The 20,808-nt window shown below is 45.3% G+C and overlaps 1 protein-coding gene across 1 annotated transcript in view; it reads right to left on the reverse strand.

Moving 5' to 3' along the window:
* The window catches only part of mpdu1b (mannose-P-dolichol utilization defect 1b), a 49,909-nt gene extending 47,582 nt beyond the window's left edge, over positions 1-2,327 (reverse strand). Inside the window, exons 1-3 of the mRNA XM_084326795.1 lie at positions 2,183-2,327; positions 1,054-1,119; positions 769-901 (exon numbers count right to left, since the gene is read on the reverse strand). Of these exons, the coding sequence (XP_084182921.1) occupies positions 769-901; positions 1,054-1,119; positions 2,183-2,312 (329 nt within the window). The 5' untranslated portion in view covers positions 2,313-2,327. The remainder of the gene's footprint in view (positions 1-768; positions 902-1,053; positions 1,120-2,182) is intronic.
* Positions 2,328-20,808: the final 18,481 nt, after the last annotated feature.

Here is a 20,808-nt window from a genome sequence, read left to right on the forward strand (position 1 = left end):
GGTTTTGATAATTGTGTAATACTTTTGATTTGAGTGTTTATGCAATTGAAGAAAACTGTAAAGACTAGAGATGAACTGTTTATTTATTTTGTACATAGGCTGTGCATATGTTTGTTTGTTTGTTTATTTGCTTATGTGTATGATTCTTAACTGTGTTTTTATTTTGTTATTGGTGTATATATATATGTATATATATGTGTATATATGTATATTTGTACTCCTGTTGGGGCTTCTTGGACCAGATCAATGTTTTATCTGGCTAAATAAATAAGAAACTGATGATTTGGTCCTGTTAACTTTGAATTTTCTATGGGGACTGCCCAGATCCCTCTCATGGACCTGGACATCACTTTGAGAACCTCTAATGATTCTAGTTATTCAGTATTCATCTCTAATTACTCTAAAATTGCGTATTTCTGTGCTTAAAAAAAAAAAAAAAAAAAGGGGGGGGGTTGAAGCCCCCAATGTTTTCTAACCCTAAAAACGCCCCTGGTTTGCATGTGTGTGAGAGAGAGAGAGAAAGAGAGACAGTCAACGTCTGTAGGCATGTTTGGCTGCATGCATCTTATTTGAGCGACGAGAGAGAGAGAGAGAGAGAGAGAGAGGCTGCATGCATCTTATTTGAGCGATGAGAGAGAGAGAGAGAAAGAGAATGTCTGTTCTCATTCAGGTGTGTGTATATATGAGAACACATAAATCAACAAAGTAAACTTCATGAATGCACGTATTTATGCAAATTAACCTTTGTGTATGTGTACGCATGCCCACCTGAAGGGGAAGTTGTTGGCTATGCTGTAGGCCATGGTCCCTGTGATCGCCAGCAGTTCCAGCAGCACAGAGTTGAAGCTCAGCCCCTCTGCACTCTTCGCCCCAAGCAGCTTCAAGATCTGAGGTAGCTTCACTGTGTGTGTGTGAGAGAGAGAGAGCTATTAGGAATTTAGGCCATTATGAAACTGTTTAGACAGTTTTAGACAGGGGGGAGGGAATGGGGTAAATAAAAAGAGGGTGAAGGAAAAGGAGGAAGAGGAACAGGAAGTGAGATATTATTATTACCCATCACAGATCCCAGGATGATGCCAATCCCGAGGCCCTTGCTCAGCACTATCTTCAGACATGGCACTGCAGGCGAAAACAATTAATTTAATTCAAGTTCAAACTTTATCACATAAGGGCGGCTACGTGGTGCAGTGGGCAAAGCGCTCACCACGAATACTGGAGACGCTGGGTTCGCCTGTTCGATCCCAGCATTGCTTTCAGTTTAGCTGGTCGTCCGTACTAATACACATTGGCAGTATTAGGGGGTGGGAAACTGATGGGTGGGGATCGGGCGTTGTGGACAGCGACTTCTACAGGTCGGTTGGTGCGCCTGCGCAGTAGAATCAGGAAGCGATGGGGGCGGCGCCCCTCCAAAGCGCAGACCCCTGACGCTGAAAGATCACGCAGCGCAGGTGAAAAGATGCGACTGCTGTTACCTCGAGTATCGGAGGGGACTCGTGCTATGTATGAGACTTAGTCCACATTGCAGCCGGCTTGTGGGAGGCAAGAAACAGCGTTCGAGACAGGGGAGGGTTGAATTGGATGATACGAAATTGGGATGGGAGAAAAAGTGGATACAAAAAAAACATTATCACATAACACCGTTTTATGTCTCCTTGAAAAGGGTTACATAAATAATTAATATTCATTACTGGTACTTGAAAACCAACGTGCAAAGGAACTTCAACATCCAATCACAGAGTGCCTTGTGTATTAGTCACGCCCCCCCGGCGGCGTTCATAACAATGAAACCCCGCGGGGTTCATACATTTGACAAACGTGAATGTTTGCATGCCAGCATCCTTGGTGAACTAGAATGCGTCTACACCTGTCGTGTTGATTCAAGGTTGCAGGACAGACGTTAGGACAGTTTAGCTACTTATTTAGCAAACAAGTAACGTTACAACTCAACCGAAGGTGTCCACTGACTGAAAACTGTGGGCAAACAGTCTCTACTGACAGACACAGATTATATATCCAGCTAATCCCAAAGATAAAATCGTATATGCAGTGAGAATGCACTAGTTTGAGCAGACAGAACAGACGATGTCAACGTTAACATGCAGCCACTAATTGAGGCTAGACATTTTTTTTTGCTTTCAAACGAGGCAAACTCTTTCGTTTCCGTGAAAAATGCGTCACCTACCATCGAGAAGGTTGAAATTGAGGAAAAACTCGTCGTAACATGATTCTGGCATGAAATATGTCAACAAAAGTCCCTTTAAAGGATCCATAAAGGAGGACCCATTTACTAATACTGTTTCAGCCGCCGCCATTGTGGAGATGTGACGTGTTTCAGAGTGTGCAACGCAGAAAATGCCCCCACTGATATTCTTCTTCTTCTTCTTGTAAGTTTCCGGCGGGCTACGCGTCTAGGCGTATTGCCGCCCTCCACAGGACAGAGGGAGCACTATAGATTTCCAGCCCTCCCTATATTCTGTTAGGGCCCGCGTCCACCTAGCGCATATTTCTCCGTGAAACATGCTGGGAGTACGCCGGCAGCCTGTACGTTAATGCCAAGCAAGCAGTGCAAAAATGCTTCCGCATTCGTCACCGCACGCTAGTGCGGTAAAGCGCCCTTCTTTTCAGACAAATGCTACCGTGCGTGCACCGGCGGCGGCGTGCTCGCTCAGGTGCGTGCGTGCGCCGGCGTGCTCGCGCGAGGTGCCCGCGCATGCGCATGAGATCCCGCCTTGAGCGGAGCTCAATATATATAAGTCACCGCCCCTTATTCAGTATCTACCAATAGCTCAATTGGCAAGGACACATGGCTGTGGATCCTATGGCTTGTTTGCTGGCGAGTTCGAATCCCATCGAAAATATTTTTTAACGTGATTTTTTTTTAACGTGTATTATTTCGCCGGTTAAGGTTATTTCGCCGGTTAAGGTTAGGCATGGTTAAGGTTAAGGTTAAGGTTAGGCATTGTTTCGGAGTTGGTTAAGGTTAGAACGGTTAAGTTTAGGCGCTGTTAAGGAGCTGGTTAAGGTTAGAGTTTGTCAAAGAGAATGGCAATATAATTTCTATGGTTAAGGTTAGGCATGGTTTCGGAGTTGGTTAAGGTTAGAACGGTTAAGTTTAGGCGTTGTTAAGGAGCTGGTTAAGGTTAGAGTTTGTCAAAGAGAATGGCAATAGACAGCCTATTTCCGCGCGACCTGGGCGCTGGGCGGCGGAAAATGAAAGGCGCATTACTGCATGCCACTACGTTAAATTTTTGCACTGCTTGCTTGGCATAAAGCTACACGCGCGCCGGCAGCGCTGGCATGCAGCGCATCTTGTAGATGACAGAAAGAAATCTACAGCCATGCCGCGGGTTTGCACATATTATAGGTAGCATATTTGAATAACTTTATTGTATATTAATTATATATATAGTTATTGCCTGACACCACAGTTCGCCCTTTGCTTTTTATTAGCTTTTTAGTAGTGTATTCGTGTAGTTATTATTGGAACGCCCTGCCTAAAGCTGTAAAGGAATGTGAATCACTACCCACCTTCAAAAACACTCTCAAAAAACACCTACGTGAGACTGCAATTCGAAACTGGCCCCTACAAATGTCCTAACCTAGTTGTACAGTAAATGACCAAGTAAGGCTTTGTCAATATTCCAATGTACAGTGTAAAATGTGTGTGTGTCCCCTACCCAACCCCCCCCCCCCCCACCTCCAATGTACAGCCCTCACCCAACCCACCCAACCCCACCCCACCAACCTCCTCCAATGTACAGTTTCTACGCCAAATGTATATACACTCCTTTTCTGGACACTTTTGTATCACAAACAGTACTGTATTTGCAAATCTGATATGTCATAAATGTATAGATGTAGCAGTACTGTCTATCTGTATGTCATGTATGTCATATATGTTATGATGAATTGAAAATGGGGGACCCTGGTGGAAACAAGACGAAAGTCTTTCTCTGGTCTGCATCCCCTTAACAATTGTATGTATTGAGATGTACTGTACTGTACCCATTCTGCAATCTGTTAATAAACTTTTCAATCAATCAATCAATCAAGTTTTGTCTCGAATCTCAATGGTCTGTGGGAGACAGCCAGACAGGCAGGCAGCTCCGGTGTCAGGTTACAAACAGAGTGGTAGATGAATGGCTGTGATTGGTTGTCTGAAAATGAGCCCAGCGCATCGTTCTGAAAGTTGAGAAAGTTTCAACTTTCGGCCGCACAAAAAAGCTGAGAAAAGAAGCCGACGGGCAGCGCACTTCCTAGAGGCGGCCGCATGCGCTCCCTCCCCATTGGAATACATTGAAAACAGATGCGTGCGGTCAGAAATATGCGCCAAGTGGACGCGGGCCCTTATACAGCCCCGCGGCAAGCAGGAACTGCACAAAAGCACTAGCTCTCTCTTGGTGGTTCTCACCCAGGCCTAGAAATGAAGGCAAAGAGAAAGAATTAACTCCCTGAGAAGAAAGAACTCTAAAGAAGGAACTTCGTTGTTCTCTATACTTAATACAATCCCTCAGGACATGCTGCACTGACTCCACCCCCCCCACATTCACATAACCCAGAAGGATGTTTCCCTACTGTACCCAACGTCTGATTAAGCCCACAGTGCCCCAACCGTAATCTACAGATTACAACAGAGTCTCTTCTAGCCCCCCCAAAAGGGGCCCCCATCCTCCTGACAGATGGCTGGATAGAATAAAAGTGCCTCCCCTTGGTCTCCGAATCCCACCTACACTGCCACTCCCTCAAAACCCCCTCCCTAATTTTCTCCCTCAGCTCGGCCCCCCCTAACTGTACAGACAGATCCGGGGCCATTCTACCTAATGAGCCTTTGGCTAAGCCATCCACTATTTCATTCTCTACAACTCCTGAGTGCCCTGGGACCCAGCAGAACTTTACCTCACAGCCAACCTTCTCCAGCCTAAACAATACCATCAAAATCTCCTGAATCAGGTCAGGCCGAGCCTTTGACTTGCCCTCTCTCAAGGCCACCAAAGCCGCCGCTGAGTCAGAGCACAGAAGAACCTTCTCCGGCTTGACATCCTCCACCCACAATAATGCCCAGAGGATAGCCAGCACTTCTGTCACAAAGACTGAGCTCCCATCTGAAATCCGAAGCCCAGCCCGCAGATCCCACTGGGCCACATATACTCCAAACCCAGCCCTCCCAGAGACAGGGTCCCTGGACCCATCAGTGAAGACCCCCAGGTACACCTCCAGTTCCAGTTTTAGGAAGGATTCCACATCCACCTGGATCCCATCCCTACCCACCTCTAAAAAGGACAGGTTGACATCCCGCTCCTGAATCAGCCAGAACGGCACCGGAGTCCAGCTCCTACAAGGAGGCGGGTCCTCCTGAACCAGCCCCAATTCACCAGCCCATTGGTTCACCTCTTCAAAGAAAGGCCTGCGCTTGACCCTACCCCCCGACTCCCATGACCCCTGAAGCAGCCGCCTAGCAGGGAAGGCCAGGCCGGAGGCGCTCAACTTCACCCAGTACTGTAGCCCTAACTTGACCCGCCTCAATGCCAAGGGCATCTCACCCATTTCGACCAGCAGGCCAGGGACCGGAGAGGACCTAAAGGCTCCACAACAGAGCCTCAGGGCCCTCGCCTGGAGAACGTCCAGCCTATGCAGAACCGTCACAGAGGCCGCTCCATAAATAAAACACCCATAATCCATATAAGATCTTAACATCGCTTGATAGATTAGGGTCAAGGACCCCCTGTCCGCCCCCCAGTCACACCCTGCCAGGCACCTCATAGGGTTAACGACCTTCTCACCCTTATCCACTAATTTGCTGACATGCGAGGACCAGGTCAACCTCGTCTAGCCAGACACCCAAGAATTTAAACTCCTTCACCCTAGCCAGTGGCGCCCCATAAATCCTTAGCCCCCCCTCCGGGAGCTTCCTTTTAAAACCAAAAATCATATACTTGGACTTTGGGGCCGAAAGCCTAAAGCCCCACTTCTCCCCCCAGGCTTCCACTGAGTCCAAGGCTTTTTGGACCTGCTTTATCACATACTCCACGTTCCTCCCTCTCTTCCACAAGGCCCCATCATCCGCAAACAAAGACTGCCCGAGCCCCCCCTGCACACCACTGAAAATATCATTTACCATCACATTAAAAAGAACCGGGCTAATTACGCTCCCCTGCGGGGTGCCGTTCTCCACCTCCACAGTATCCGAGCAGACGCCCCCAACCCTGACCTGAATAGTCCTCCTTCTCAAAAAATCCTGAATCCAGTTCAGCATCCTGCCCCTGACCCCCAGGTCGAACAACTTAATCAGAAGCCCTTCCTTCCATAGGGAGTCATAGGCTTTCTCTATGTCAAGGAACACCCCCACCACCACTTCCTTGTTCACAAAGGCCTTCTTGATATCCTCCTCCATGACTGCCACCGCCTCCATGGTGGACCTCCCCACCCTAAACCCATTCTGGAACTCTGACAATAGACCCTTGGTCTCTAAAAAGTACACCAACCTATTGGTCACCATCCTCTCCATAATTTTACAACACACCGACGTCAGAGCAATAGGCCGATATGACGCCGGTTCAGATCCCCTTTTCCCTGGCTTCAGCACCGGCACTATGACCGCATGCTTCCAGTCAGTCGGAAGCCTCCCCTCCTCCCATACCTTACCCATCAGTGCCAGAACCTCCAAGAGAGCCCCCTCCTCCAGATGCTGAAAAAGCTCGTAGCCCAGACCATCCTTCCCAGGGGTAGTTCTTGCTCCTGCTGCAATTGCATCCTTCAGTTCCTTTAGAGAAAAAAAGACATTAACTGGATTAACATTATCTAGACTCCACTCCAGCTTCCACTGATTGTCTGCCAGGAGCTCCCTCCTCCTCCTACCCCTCTCCTCCCCGAGACTCTCAGAACTATGAACAGCCCTGAAAGCCTCCACCAGCATACTAGCCTTCTCCAAATTGGACACCGCCTCCACCCCCCCTGCGGTCATTACCGGAATAGACCTCTTTTTAAATCTCCCTCCCATCCTATGCACCGCCGACCACAGGTCCCTCACAGGTGTTTCCGGCCCCAAAGTCCCACAGAACTTCCTCCAACTACTCCTCTTTGTGTCCTTAATAACCCTCCTAGCTATGCCTCTGAGCCTTTTATAAACTATCGCATTCTCCACCGTAGGGTGCTTCCTCAACCGCCTGTAAGCAAGATTACGGTTCCTCACCGCACCATCACAATCATTATTCCACCAAGGAACTATCACTCTAGGTTTTGACCCCTGCTTCACAGGAACCGCCTTCAGAGCTGCCCTGTGAATCATATCCCCCAGGGAGGAGTTCCATGAATCTACAGAGCCGTCACTGTCTACTTCCCCAACTAACTCTACACACACCTGCTGAAACTCTTCCCAATTAGCACGGGAGAAATTGAACCTTACTCTTACCTCGTCAATCTCAATTCTCAATCTCCTGCCAAACCTACTATATATCGGGTAGTGATCACTCCCCATTGTATATATGTCCATCACATCCCATTCCCCCACCCTAGCTAAATTAGGGGAGGAGAAAGTCAGATCGATATGACTAACAGAATTAGAGAACATATGGAACCTGGTAGGTCTCCCATCATTAATCACAACCAGATTATTCCTATCCAGAAATTCCTCCACCACAGCTCCATTAAGATCTTTTCTCCCACTGCCCCATAAAGGGTTGTGAGCATTAAAGTCTCCCACCCATATACACCCACCCTCACACTTCCCCATAATCCCATCCAGCCCTGCTGCTTCCAAACGCTCGCAAGGATTATAAAAATTTACCACTTTTATAGACCCAGATTCAGTCCATACCTCCGCCACCACACACTCAAGGCTAGTTCCCACATCCACGCCCCGATACTGAATCCCATTCCTTATAAATGTTGCACACCCCCCTCCTGATCTTCCAGGTCTGTCCAGCCTCAAGCTGTCATACCCAGGAATGACAAAATCCAAACATGGCTTCAGCCAGGTTTCCTGAATACAAATTAGCTCAGGTTTATCCCTAAAAGCAGCCACACACCTTTTAAGCTCCTGCCCATTAGCTGTTAGACTCCTAGCATTCCATTGAAGGATGTACAACATTATACCTAGTCAGAATCCCCACCCCCCACCGCCATATCAACCGAGACCTCTTTGCTCCCACGCCGCTGAGTCTGTGAAGGTCCCCTTTTTTTCCCAACCATCAAATCATGCAGATTTACTGGACTCAACTCCTTGAATGAATGAATGAATGAAAACTTTATTAACAGATTGCAGAATGGGTACAGTACAGTACAGCTCAATACATACAATTGTTAAGGGGATGCAGACCAGAGAAAGACTTTCGTCTTGTTTACATCAGGGTCCCCCATTTTCAATTCATCGTAACATATAATATGACATACATGACATACAGATAGACAGTACTGCTACATCTATCCATTTATGACATACCAGATTTGCAATTACAGTACTGTTTGTGATACAAAAAGAGTCCAGAAAGAAAAGAGTATATACATTAGGCGTAGAAACTGTACATTGGATTGGGTAGGTGGGGGTGGGGGGGGACTGTACATTGGAGGTGGTTGGGTGGGTGGGGGGGGGGGGGACACTGTACAACTGTACAAACAACACTGTACATTGGATTATTGACAAGACCATACTTGGTAATTTACTGTACATTGGAGGGGGTTGTGTTCGGACATTTACAGGGGCCAGTTTCGAGTTGCAGTCTCCCTTAGGTGTTTTTTGAGAGTGTTTTTGAAAGTGGGTAGTGATTCACATTCCTTTACAGCTTTGGGTAGGGCGTTCCACATTGATGTGGCATAATTGCGAAACGTGTTTAGTCCCTTGTTTGAGCCGAATCTGGGTTTAACATGATTTGTGGAGCTCCCTCTGGTGTTGTGATCGTGGTATTCACTGACCTTTGGGAAGTATTTTGTCATGTACATGGGTACCTTGGTCATGTAGTGTATCTTGTAGACCAGGCCCATTGCAAGTTGCTGTACTCTGTCGTCTACTCTAAGCCATCCTAGGTTGTCAAAGTGGGCAGGGGTGAGGTGGGTTCTAGGAGTAAGGTCAAGCAGTAGTCTGACCAGTTTGTTTTGAGATGTTTGTAATTTTGTTTTTAGCGCCTTTGAGGTGCTTTGGTACCATGAGGTGCAAGCATAGTCGTAGTACCCTTGAATGAGTGCTCCTGCCAGAGTCTTCAGGGTATTCTTGTTTACCAGTGAGGAGATCCGGTACAAGAAACGAGTTCGTTGGTTGACTTTTTTTTATTACATTGGATGCCATTTTGTCACAGGAAAGATTTGCCTCTAGGATGGAACCCAGGTAGGTAATATCTTCTTTCCTTGTGACAATATTGTCACCCACTGTAACTGAGAAGCCGTCGGTCTTGCTGAGTTTGTTATTTGAACCGAAGAGAATGGACTCTGTTTTGCCCATGTGTAATGATAGTTTGTTATCAGCGAGCCATATGCAGATTTTGCCTAGTTCTGACCTTGACCTTGACCCCCAAATACTTCTCTGCTGCTTCCACCACCATCTTAATTGTGTCTGACCGAGACCCACTCACCTTTGCTCCCGCCAGCACTTCGACCACGAAGGCTAGAAAGGACTCCTTGCTAAAGATCAGAGAATCTGGGGGAATAACTGGCCCGGCCGGGGGAGAACCACGCTGACTCCCCCCGTCCACCATAGCCGCACTCACAATATTAGCCCCCTGAACTACTCTAATCGCATCAGCATAGGATGTCCCATCCCGCTCCCTCACCGTCTCAACCTGCCGAGCCTTGCTGGAGAACACACACCCCCGAAAGCTAGCAGGATGATCCCCGCTACAATTGCAGCATTTTGGAACATCCGCTTTGCACTCCCTGATGTCATGACACTCCCCACACTTCATGCACCTCCGCTTACCCCTACAGGCTCCAGCACTGTGGCCAAACCTTTGGCAATTATAGCACCGCAAGGGAGGCCTAATATATTCTCTGACCCTATAGGACGTGTGGCCAATAGACACTCTCTCCGGCAGGGCACTGTCAGAAAAAATCAGCAGTACAGGGGAATCACCCCCCCCCCCCCCTCCCTGGGCTTAAATCGCACCACTTCAGTCACCAACCCACCCCTCACATTTTCCAAAATCTCTTGGATAGAAAGGCCCTCATATACTCCAAATATCATTCCATTTAACCCCTGAGCCTGCCTATGCATGCTTGACACCTCCACCTTTACATCCATAAGCTTGACCATCTTTATGGCTAAATCAAACTGATTTTGGTCAAAGCATACCAACTTTAGCTGACCATCTGACCTCACTGTAGCCTGGAAGCCCTTTCCTACCCTATTCTCCAATGCGGATGAGAGCCGAATCGGGTGGAGATTTTTAAAACCTCCATCCCCTGGCCCCTGGCCTCTAACTTTGACCAACACAGCTAGCTCACCCTCCCCAACCTTCCTTACTTTACCGCTATCCCCTGGAATAGGACTGGTTGCTGAGCGCTTTCCCCCCTTGCTCCCCTGCGCTCCCCGACCCCCTCCCTCATCCTCCATACCCTCACGCACTGACCTCATAACACTTCTGCAAGTTAACGTACTAAATGGCAAATCCTAAAAACACTAGGATCAAATAGCTGAAGAAGAAGAAAAACAGACAGGAATAGAAAACACAGAACAAGAAAAGTTAAGACAGAAAGACCTGGAGAGAACCACCGGCAGACAGACCAACCTCAATCCTCCTGTTAGCTTATTGACAGCTGGCGTTCAAATCGCCGTCCCCCACTGAAATTAACCCAAACGTTCCGCATTTATAACAAATGTACCTGCTGCTACAAGTTACAACTCATCACTTATAAAGAGCAAATAAAACAAATAACCCAGAGTCTGAAATGTTGCTATTTCTGTTTATTGTTAAATAAGCAATGTGCAATAAGTCATGGTGGTCAGTGCATCATCCAATTTGATATGTAGGCTACAACATAGCTTTCAAATCAAATCAAATCAAATTTATTTATAAGGCCCGACAACACGTTAATGTCCCCATGGGCCGTACAAGTCTTCTTTAAACAAGTCAAGAAGAAACATAACAATAAGTCAAGAACAGAACAAGAACACCATAAGGTCCAACAAATTTAAAATAAATGCAAATAAATGAAAGAATGCAAGCACTCACAGACATACCCCACGCGAAGGTAAGGAAAAACGCACTAAAACCTAACAATAGGGAAAAAATGCTCCACAGGCAGTGTGGAGGAGAGAAACCTTAGAAGGGCCATTCAAGGGGGGATCTCCCTTCTTAGATGTCGGTGATAGTAGTGGTCCAGACTGACAGTTGGTAAGCATGCACTCAAGTGTGTAGTGAAACACAGATGAGTGCATGCAATAGCAACTGAACATTTTGAAAGATTAAAGATAGAGCTGATAGCAACTGAACATTTTGAAAGATTTCTGAGGATTTATAAACTACAGTGTTGACACAAAATTACAAAATGTGGTGCTATCATCTCATGAAGTCAGTTACATATTTCAAATTCAACATGTCTATGATAATATATATATTCACAAGTTCACACAATTGATACAACACAATCACCTACTGCCTTCACTGTCTACAGCCTTACACTGTAATCATAACTATACCATATAACTACCCATATAACTCTGTATGATAGCATGTACAATAATGCTGTATATACCATATATATATATATATATATATATATATATATACACACACACACACACACACACACACACACACACACACACATTTACCGTATTTATATTTATCCATATGTGTCTGAATATACCTGCATATAATATTTTTTATATTATTACCTGTATATACTATATCTATATCTATCTATCTGTATATATCCCTTACATACTCTTACTAGTTAGACCTATGACTTACTACCATAGTGTCTTACCCACATCACTGTACATAATAATACTACTAACATTGTGCATACATCTGATTAGCATTATTACTCAGTAGTAGGGGTGTAAATATTTGACCCCACAACGATTCGATTCGATTACGATTCTTCAGGCAACGATTCAATGCATCATGAAATCTCTTCATTTGACCACGATTCGATTCGATGCGATTGGATTAGATACATTTTCTATCAGTTAATTCCCCCCAAAATTTTGAATACACAAATATGGCTGGGGGAACTGATTCACTCAGCATGAATGGACTATAGGTCAATAATAGGGGTGTAAATATTTGACCCCACAATGATTCGATTCGATTACGATTCTTCAGGCAACGATTCAATATTACTTTGACCACTGTTGAAGTTAGAGGTTCTATGTAGGATTGTTAGTAGCTGTCTAACTGCATATATAACTTTCCACTAGAGGGCGCTCTAGGCGGAGCCACTCAAGATACCACCAGGTGGCGAGTATAAATAGAGATGTCTCCTCCCCCTCTACCTCTTTCTCCACCAGCCTCTCAGTGAGAGGAGAACTCATGTGCTGCTGCTCATACCATGTGAATGAATAAACCACGCCGCTTAAAGGCTAAAGATAGAAACCATGCCTCTTGACCACATTATTGTCGCCATATAGCCGGATTCTGTCAACAACCACAATTCGATTCGATGCAATTCGACGTTAGGATCGATGCATTGTTACACCCCTACTCAGTAGTACTCATTTATGTACTCATTTATATACAGTACTGTACTGTACTGTACTGTACTTGTGCTGTATAATGACAATACATCTGAATCTAATCTAATCCAATTTTAATGTATCCCCCTTTAAATCTCTAGGGGTAAGATTCTCAGCACAGTGGTTCCATCCATACAACAGAACACAGGAACCAGACTCCGTCGGAAGGAATCAGAGAACGTATAGATGTGAGCCCGGTTCTCCACATCGTAAAACGACACCTGACCCTCCGCGACATCCACGTATACCCCCACCACGCGAGGCAGGGCCGCCCCTGGCAGCCTGGTGGGGCTATCATCGGTACAGGCCCACAGGTCCTGCTCCGTCCTCCACAGGGTCCAATAGCCCAGCACAGGGGACATAAGGAACTTCTGTTTCCTGGGAGCCGATATCGAGGTGACACCCAGCCGCCAGGCGCCGCCGTGCGACACTTCCACTTCCCAGTAGTGTCTTCCCGTGGAGATGGCGGCGTCGCCCAGGACGCAGGACCAGCTGTGGAAGCGCCTGGGGCTGTCTGTGGTGTCGTGGAACATCTTAGTCTGGGCCTCCTGGACCTGCAGCTGGTCGGCTGAGATGGCCAGCCACGGGTGACTGGTGCTGGGGTCCAGATGAACACACACTGTGGCAGAAGAAACATTTAGAAAGGTGGACACGGGATGGAGATGAAAAACGGATTTTTATTTTATATGAATCTCTATTGACAGTCACCCTTTAAAAAATAATTATGCCTTGTCTCCATTAGCTGTGTGGAGCCCAACTGGGGCTAGCCATTGTGTGTAGCATGCAGTGGTGGAAAGTATTTTTACTGAACTACTGTACTTTAGTACAATCTCGAGCTAATTGTACTTTACGGGAGTCTTTTCATTCTATCTTGGTAAAGGAACTGTGTACTTCTACTACCACTGGTAGCATGGTATGGTATGGTTGGGTTTGTGTCTCCATTGCATTTCTTAACTCTCCAGTTATTGATTGATTGATTGATTGAACATTTTATTAACAGGATGGCGGCTGAGTGGCGCAGTGGGCAAGGCGCTCGCCACTAACGCAGGAGATGCTGGTATCGAGCCCAGCTCTCTGCGTTGCTACCGGCTTGGCCGGCCGTCATACTAACACAATTGGCAGTGTTAGAGGGTGGGAAAGCCGGTGGGTGGGGATTGGACGTTGTGGACAGCGACTCCTACAGGTCGGTTGGGTGACGCCTGTACAGCGGAAACAGGAAGTATCGGGGGCAGCGTGAGCCTCCCACGCGTTACTCCTCACCACTGAGAGTTCGAGCTGTTGCGGTGAAAAGATGCGACAGGCTGCCTCTTCGTGTACCGGAGGGGACACGTGATGCAAGGCTTCTATCCTCACTACAGCCGACCAGTGGGAGGCATAGTCTAGCAACGTTCAAGACAGGGGAGGGAAGAATTGGAAACACGAAATTGGGATGGGAGAAAAATTGAAAAATAAAGAGAAAAAGTGGATAAAAAAAATAAAAAATTTTATTAACAGATTGCAGAATGGGTAGAATACAGTACGGCTCAATACACACAATTGTTAAGGGGATGCAGACCAGAGAAAGTCTTTCGTCTTGTTTACATCAGGGTCCCCCATTTTCAATTCATCATAACATTTATGACATACATGACATACAGGTATACTACTGTTACATCCAGACATTTATGACATACAAGATATATAAATATACAGAGTTTCTAAAAGAGAATATATACATTTGAGGGGGAAGAAAATTTACATTGGAGGGGGTTGGGTGGGGGGGCGTTTGGACATTTACCGGGGCCAGTTTCGAATTGCAGCCTCCCGTAGGTGCTCTTTGAGAGTGGTTTTGAAGGTGGGTAGGGATTCACATTATTTTACGGCTGTGGGTAGGGCATACCACATTGTTGTGCATGCCGAATCTGGGTTGAACATGATTTGTGGAACTCCCTCTGGTGTTGTGGTCGTGGTATTCACTGACCTTTGGGAAGTATTTCGACATGTACATGGGTATCTTATTGGTGTAGTGTAGGGCTGACCCCTATTAGTCGATTAGTCGACTAATCTGTCGAAAGGAGCCGTAGTCGACTGCCAACCTCTTAGTCGAATAAAAAAAAAAATAGATTTATACATTTTTTTTATCATTCTTTCCAAAAGAAAAGAGGCCTAGAAGCGTGGCTAACGCTAATGGCACGCATACCAGAGGCTAACTGCCTAAGAAAACAGGCACAGAGGCACTGAAAGAGGATTTCACCCATCTAATGAACACACTAGACTAGACAAATATCAAGATGTATCCATCAGTGGACCAATTGCATGCTTTTGCAGAGGACAAGAAGCCTTCAGTCGACTCCTTCAGACATTAAGCACCCCCCACAGCCCAAATGGAATGATACATTTTTTATTTAAAATTATCCTTTTTTTTATGGTTGACTAATAGTCGACTAACGGCAAATTTCGTCCAATCATAGTTGACTATCCAAATCCTTAGTCGGGGACAGCCCTAGTGTAGTGTATCTTGTAGACCAGGCCCATTGCAAGTTGCTGTACTCTGTCATCTACTCTGCTTTCCCACTCACCATTCGGGGTCGAATCAGAGCCGCATCGCACCAGAAAAGGGTGTGTCTGTCCATCCTAGGTTGTCAAAATGGGCAGGGGTGAGGTGGGTTTTAGGAGTAAGGTCAAGCAGTAGTCTGACCAGTTTGTTTTGTGATGTTTGTAATCTTGTTTTTAGTGCCTTTGAGGTACTTTGGTACCATGAGGAGAGGTGCAAGCATAGTCATAGTACCCTTGAATGAGCAAGGGTTACTGAGCAACCTGTCAAAATTCACACAACCAACTGTGGTACACAAGCTAAACCGTGATGATACAAGAGTCCCAGCTGGTTTTGGCCAGGTCAGGCCAGGTTGAGAAAGGTTATAAAGACAATGGAGACACTCACATGCCACAGCATGGCTAAACCCTGGCTAATGGAGACGAGGCATTACAGTTCCAAATCAACTGAAAATGAGTTTGAATGAATGATAATGAAATTATGGGAGAGACACCATTTACCTGAGGCGTCGTGAACCCACTGCCACACTGAAAGGCAATAACATCTAAGATTAATATAGAGTAATATCAACAACCACGTTAAAGAAACAATTCCACAGAGGCATCCCTGAACACACCGAAAAGCACTTAGAAATAGGCTACAGTCCATTGACAAAATATAAATATATGAATAAATAAAAAAACAACAAAAGCAAATTCACTCGAGTTTGATTGATTGATTGATTGATTGATTGATTGATTGATTGTCACCTGAATTGGGGATGTATTTGGGGCTCCCAGTCCCGGTTCTCCAAGCCTTCTGTTTAGTTGGCAGCCACAGTTTAGATACAGCCTCCTGGTGGTGGAGAGGTTAAAGTTCAGAGAGCTTCTTGTGTTGAGGAATTGTCAAAAACAACAGCATCACCACCTCCGTTAACCCTTTCAGGTGTGCGTTTGGACTGGGAATGTTTTCTCTGAATTCTATCTTGGAATTCTAGAACACTACAGCTTTCAAAGGAATGTCCAGTTCTCAAAATTCGATCTCACTGATGAAACTATACACAGAGCGTAATCGTTTTCTTTGGCTTCCATAAAACCGGAAAGATATATTTTCAACTAGATAATTTTTTCACCTACTACCCACACCACATGCACACATACTACACATTTGAATATCTTTATTTGTGTTCACATTTAGACAAAGATCCTGTAAAACAACACATGTATCCAGTGGTGACTGACAATGATCACTGATAGATAGAGCAAAACTTTGCCAATGCCTTAGCTCTTGGCTTGGACATTCCTGCCATCTGCAGCCGACCACAACAGGTCCTACTAATCACCCCAAAGTACCAGAAAATACCCTAAAGTACCCCAAAATACCACAAAGTACCCCAAAATACCCCAAAGTATACCCCAAAATACCCCAAAGTATACCCCAAAGTACCCCAAAATACCCCAAAGTACCCTAAAATACCCCATAATACCCCAAAGTACCCCAAAAGACCCCAAAAGACCCCAAAGTATACCCCAAAATACCCCAAAGTACCAGAAAATACCCCAAAGTACCCTAAAATACCCCAAAATACCCCAAAGTACCCCAAAATACCCAAAAGTATACCCCAAAATATCCCAAAGTACCAGAAAAGACCCCAAAAGACCCCAAAGTACCCTAAAATACCCCAAAGTACCCCAAAATACCCCAAAGTATACCCCAAAGTACCCCAAAGTACCAGAAAATACCTCAAAGTACCCCAAAATGGAAATGTATGGTTGAAACATGCAAACGTTCAAACGCACACACACTAATAAGCATTGGAGGCTTTTAACCAGGGCCGGACTGGGGAAATCATTCAGGCCAGGAAATATAGTGCGAAATATAGCCCCAGTCAGGCCACTTTTTAAGCGGGGGTCTGGGGGTCCCCACCAGGACATTTAGTGACAAAGACTTAATTTCCTGTATTCTGGTGTAGGCATTTTTTTATTTGTACCCTTTAAATGCCAGTGTTTGTCCATCACCATAACCGCAAAATATACCCCAAAGTACCCAAAGTACCAGAAAATACCCCAAAGTACCCCAAAATACCCCAAAGTACCCCAAAGTACCCCAAAGTACCCCAAAATACCAAAGTATACCCCAAAATACCCCAAAGTACCAGAAAATACCCCAAAGTAGCCGAAAATACCAGAAAATACCCCAAAGTACCCTAAAATACCCGGAAATACCCCAAAGTACCCAGAAATACCCCAAAAATACCCCAAAGTATACCCCAAAATACCCCAAAGTACCAGAAAATACCCCAAAACACCCCAAAATACCCCAAAGTACCCCAAAATACCCCAAAGTATACCCCAAAATACCAGAGAATACCCCACAGTACCCCAAAATACCCCAAAGTACCCCAAAATACACCAAAGTACCCCAAAATACCCAGAAATACCCCAAAATACCCCGGGGTACACAGTACTTTGGGGTATTTTGGGGTACTTTAGGGTATTTTCTGGTACTTTGGGGTGATTAGTAAGACCCTTTTGGGGTACTTTTGGGTACTTTGGGGTATTTGGGGGTATTTTAGGGTACTTTGGGGTACTTTGGGGTATTTTGGGGTACTTTGGGGTACTTTGGGGTATTTTCCGGTATACTTTGGGGTATTTTGGGGTATTGTAGGGTACTTTGGGGTACTTTGGGGTATTTTCTGGTACTTTGGGGTATTTTGGGGTATACTTTGGGGTACTTTGGGGTATTTTCGGGTATTTTCGGGTACTTTGGGGTATTTCTGGGTACTGTGGGATACTTTGGGGGTATTCTAGTGTACTTTGGTGTATTTTGGGGTATTTCAGGGTATTTTGGGGTACTTTGGGGTATTTTGGGGTATACTTTGGGGTATTTTCTGGTAATTTGGGGTATTTTGGGGTATACTTTGGGGTATTTTGGGGTACTTTGGGGTATTTTGGGGTATACTTTAGGGTATTTTGGGGTATTTTGGGGTACTTTGGGGTATTTTGGGGTATTTTCTGGTACTTTGGGGTATTTTGGGGTATACTTTAGGGTATTTCGGGTACTTTGGGGTATTTTCTGGTACTTTGGGGGTATTTTGGGGTATACTTTGGGGTATTTTGGGGTACTTTGGGGTACTTTAGGGTACTTTGGGGTACTTTAGGGTATTTTGGGGTACTTTGGGGTATTTTAGGGTACTTTGGGGTACTTTGGGGTATTTTCTGGTACTTTGGGGTATTTTGGGGTATACTTTGGGGTACTTTGGGGTACTTTGGGGTATTTTAGGGTACTTTGGTTTTTTTTGAGGTACTTTGGGGGTATTTTAGGGTACTTTGGGGTATACTTTAGGGTATTTTAGGGTACTTTGGGGTATACTTTGGGGTATTTTGGGGTACTTTGGGGTATACTTTGGGGTATTTTGGGGTACTTTGGGGTATTTTGGGGTACTTTGGGGTACTTTGGGGTATTTTGGGGTATACTTTGGGGTATTTTGGGGTATACTTTGGGGTATTTTGGGGTACTTTAGGGTATTTTCTGGTACTTTGGGGTGATTAGTAGGTATACTTTGGGGTATTTTGGGGTACTTTGGGGTATTTTGGGGTACTTTAGGGTATTTTCTGGTAGTTTGATGATTAGAGGGGTGATTAGTAGGTCCCCTCACAACTAGTCTGTGGACATTACCTAGGCTTCCAAATATAAACACCAGCCATTTACATTAGTACCCAAGCTGTGTAATAGCATCCTCAAGCAGTTGGTACTTTAAAACCTTGGTAAGAAATTCCTCTTCCAGACTGTAATCAAAAGTACGTCCTACTTCTAAAAGTGACCTCTCTACTGTCCTCATCAACAACCACATCTGGTCTATACTGACACCATATTCAGTATTACACGGGTTGAACATAGTAGTTGAAACACAAGAGTGTTTGTAAACTTTAACAGAAGACGGAGCATCTGGCATTATGTCCTTGAATGAATGAATGAATGAAAACTTTATTTAACAGATTGCAGAATGGGTACAGTACAGTACGGCTCAATACATACAATTGTTAAGGGGATGCAGACCTGAGAAAGACATTTGTCTTGTTTCCATCAGGGTCCCCCATTTTCAATTCATATAGACATTTATGACATACACAACATACATGACATTTATGGCATAGGGACATATAGGTATTTAGTACTGATACATTTGTGACATAAACGGTATTCAAATATACAGTACTGTTACCCCTAGATCCTGACAGAGTATATATGATGGGGAGGGGACTGTACATTAGGAGGGGGTGGGTGGGTGGGAGAGAAATATACATACGGCGGGGAGGGAATATATACATGCGGTGGGGAGGAGACTGTCTATTAGGAGGTGGTGGGGGTTTTGGGCATTTACGGTGGCCAGTTTCGAATTGCAGCCTCCCGTAGGTGCTCTTTAAGAGCGGTTTTGAATGTGGGTAGTGATTCACATTGCTTTACAGCTTTGGGTAGGGCGTTCCACATTGTTGTGGCATAATTGTGAAACGTGTTTAGTCCCTTGTTTGAGCCGAATCTGGGTTTTACATGATTTGTTGAGCTTCCTCTGGTGTAGTGGTTGTGGTATTCACTGACCTTTGGGAAGTATTTTGACATGTACATGGGTACCCCGGTCGTATGGTGTATCTTGTAGACCAGGCCCATTGCAAGTTGCTGTACTCTGTCGTCTACTCTAAGCCATCCTAGGTTGTCAAAGTGGGCAGGGGTGAGGTGGGTTCTGGGGTTCAGGTTAAGTAGTAGTCTGACCAGTTTGTTTTGTGATGTTTGTAATTTTGTTTTAAGCGCCTTTGAGTTGCTTTGGTACCATGAGGTGCAAGCATAGTCGTAGTACCCTTGAATGAGTGCTCCTGCCAGAGTCTTCAGGGTATTCTTGTTTACCAGAGAGGAGATCCGGTACAAGAATCTAGTTCGTTGGTTGACTTTTTTTATTACATTGGATGCCATTTTGTCACAGGAAAGATTTGCCTCTAGGATGGAACCCAGGTAGGTAATTTCGTCTTTCCTTGTGACAATATTGTCACCCACTGTAACTGAGAAGCCGTCGGTCTTGCTGAGTTTGTTATTTGAACCGAAGAGAATGGACTCTGTTTTGGCCATGTGTAATGATAGTTTGTTATCAGCGAGCCATATGCAGATTTTGCCTAGTTCCGTGCTGAGGGTTTTTTCAACCTGCAACTTGTTCTTGTCAGAGACCAGCAGGGCTGAGTCATCCGCAAACAGGAACAAGTTGCAGTCACAGGCTGACGACATGTCATTTGCATAAATTAGGAAGAGTAGCGGTCCTAGTATGCTTCCTTGTGGAACACCACAGCTCACTTAACTAATAACTTGTGCCTTGCGATGTACATTCCCTCATACACATAGCAGCCATTCAGAATACGAGACACAGATTCAGTGACTGGATTATGATTCATTCAACGCAGACAACAACGATAAAAAGTATTAGGATACCAGAGAGAAAGATTCAGTCCGGCTTAAAAAATTAATATGTCCTCATCAACTGCAAAAAGTATTGAATGAGAGACAGAATGATCTGCAGGAAGGAAAGCTAGCACACACACACACACACACACACACACACACACACACACACACACACACACACACA

The sequence above is a fragment of the Notolepis coatsorum genome (assembly GCF_963971535.1).
Source record: "Notolepis coatsorum genome assembly, chromosome: 13".
NCBI classification, from domain to species: Eukaryota; Metazoa; Chordata; class Actinopteri; order Aulopiformes; family Paralepididae; genus Notolepis; species Notolepis coatsorum.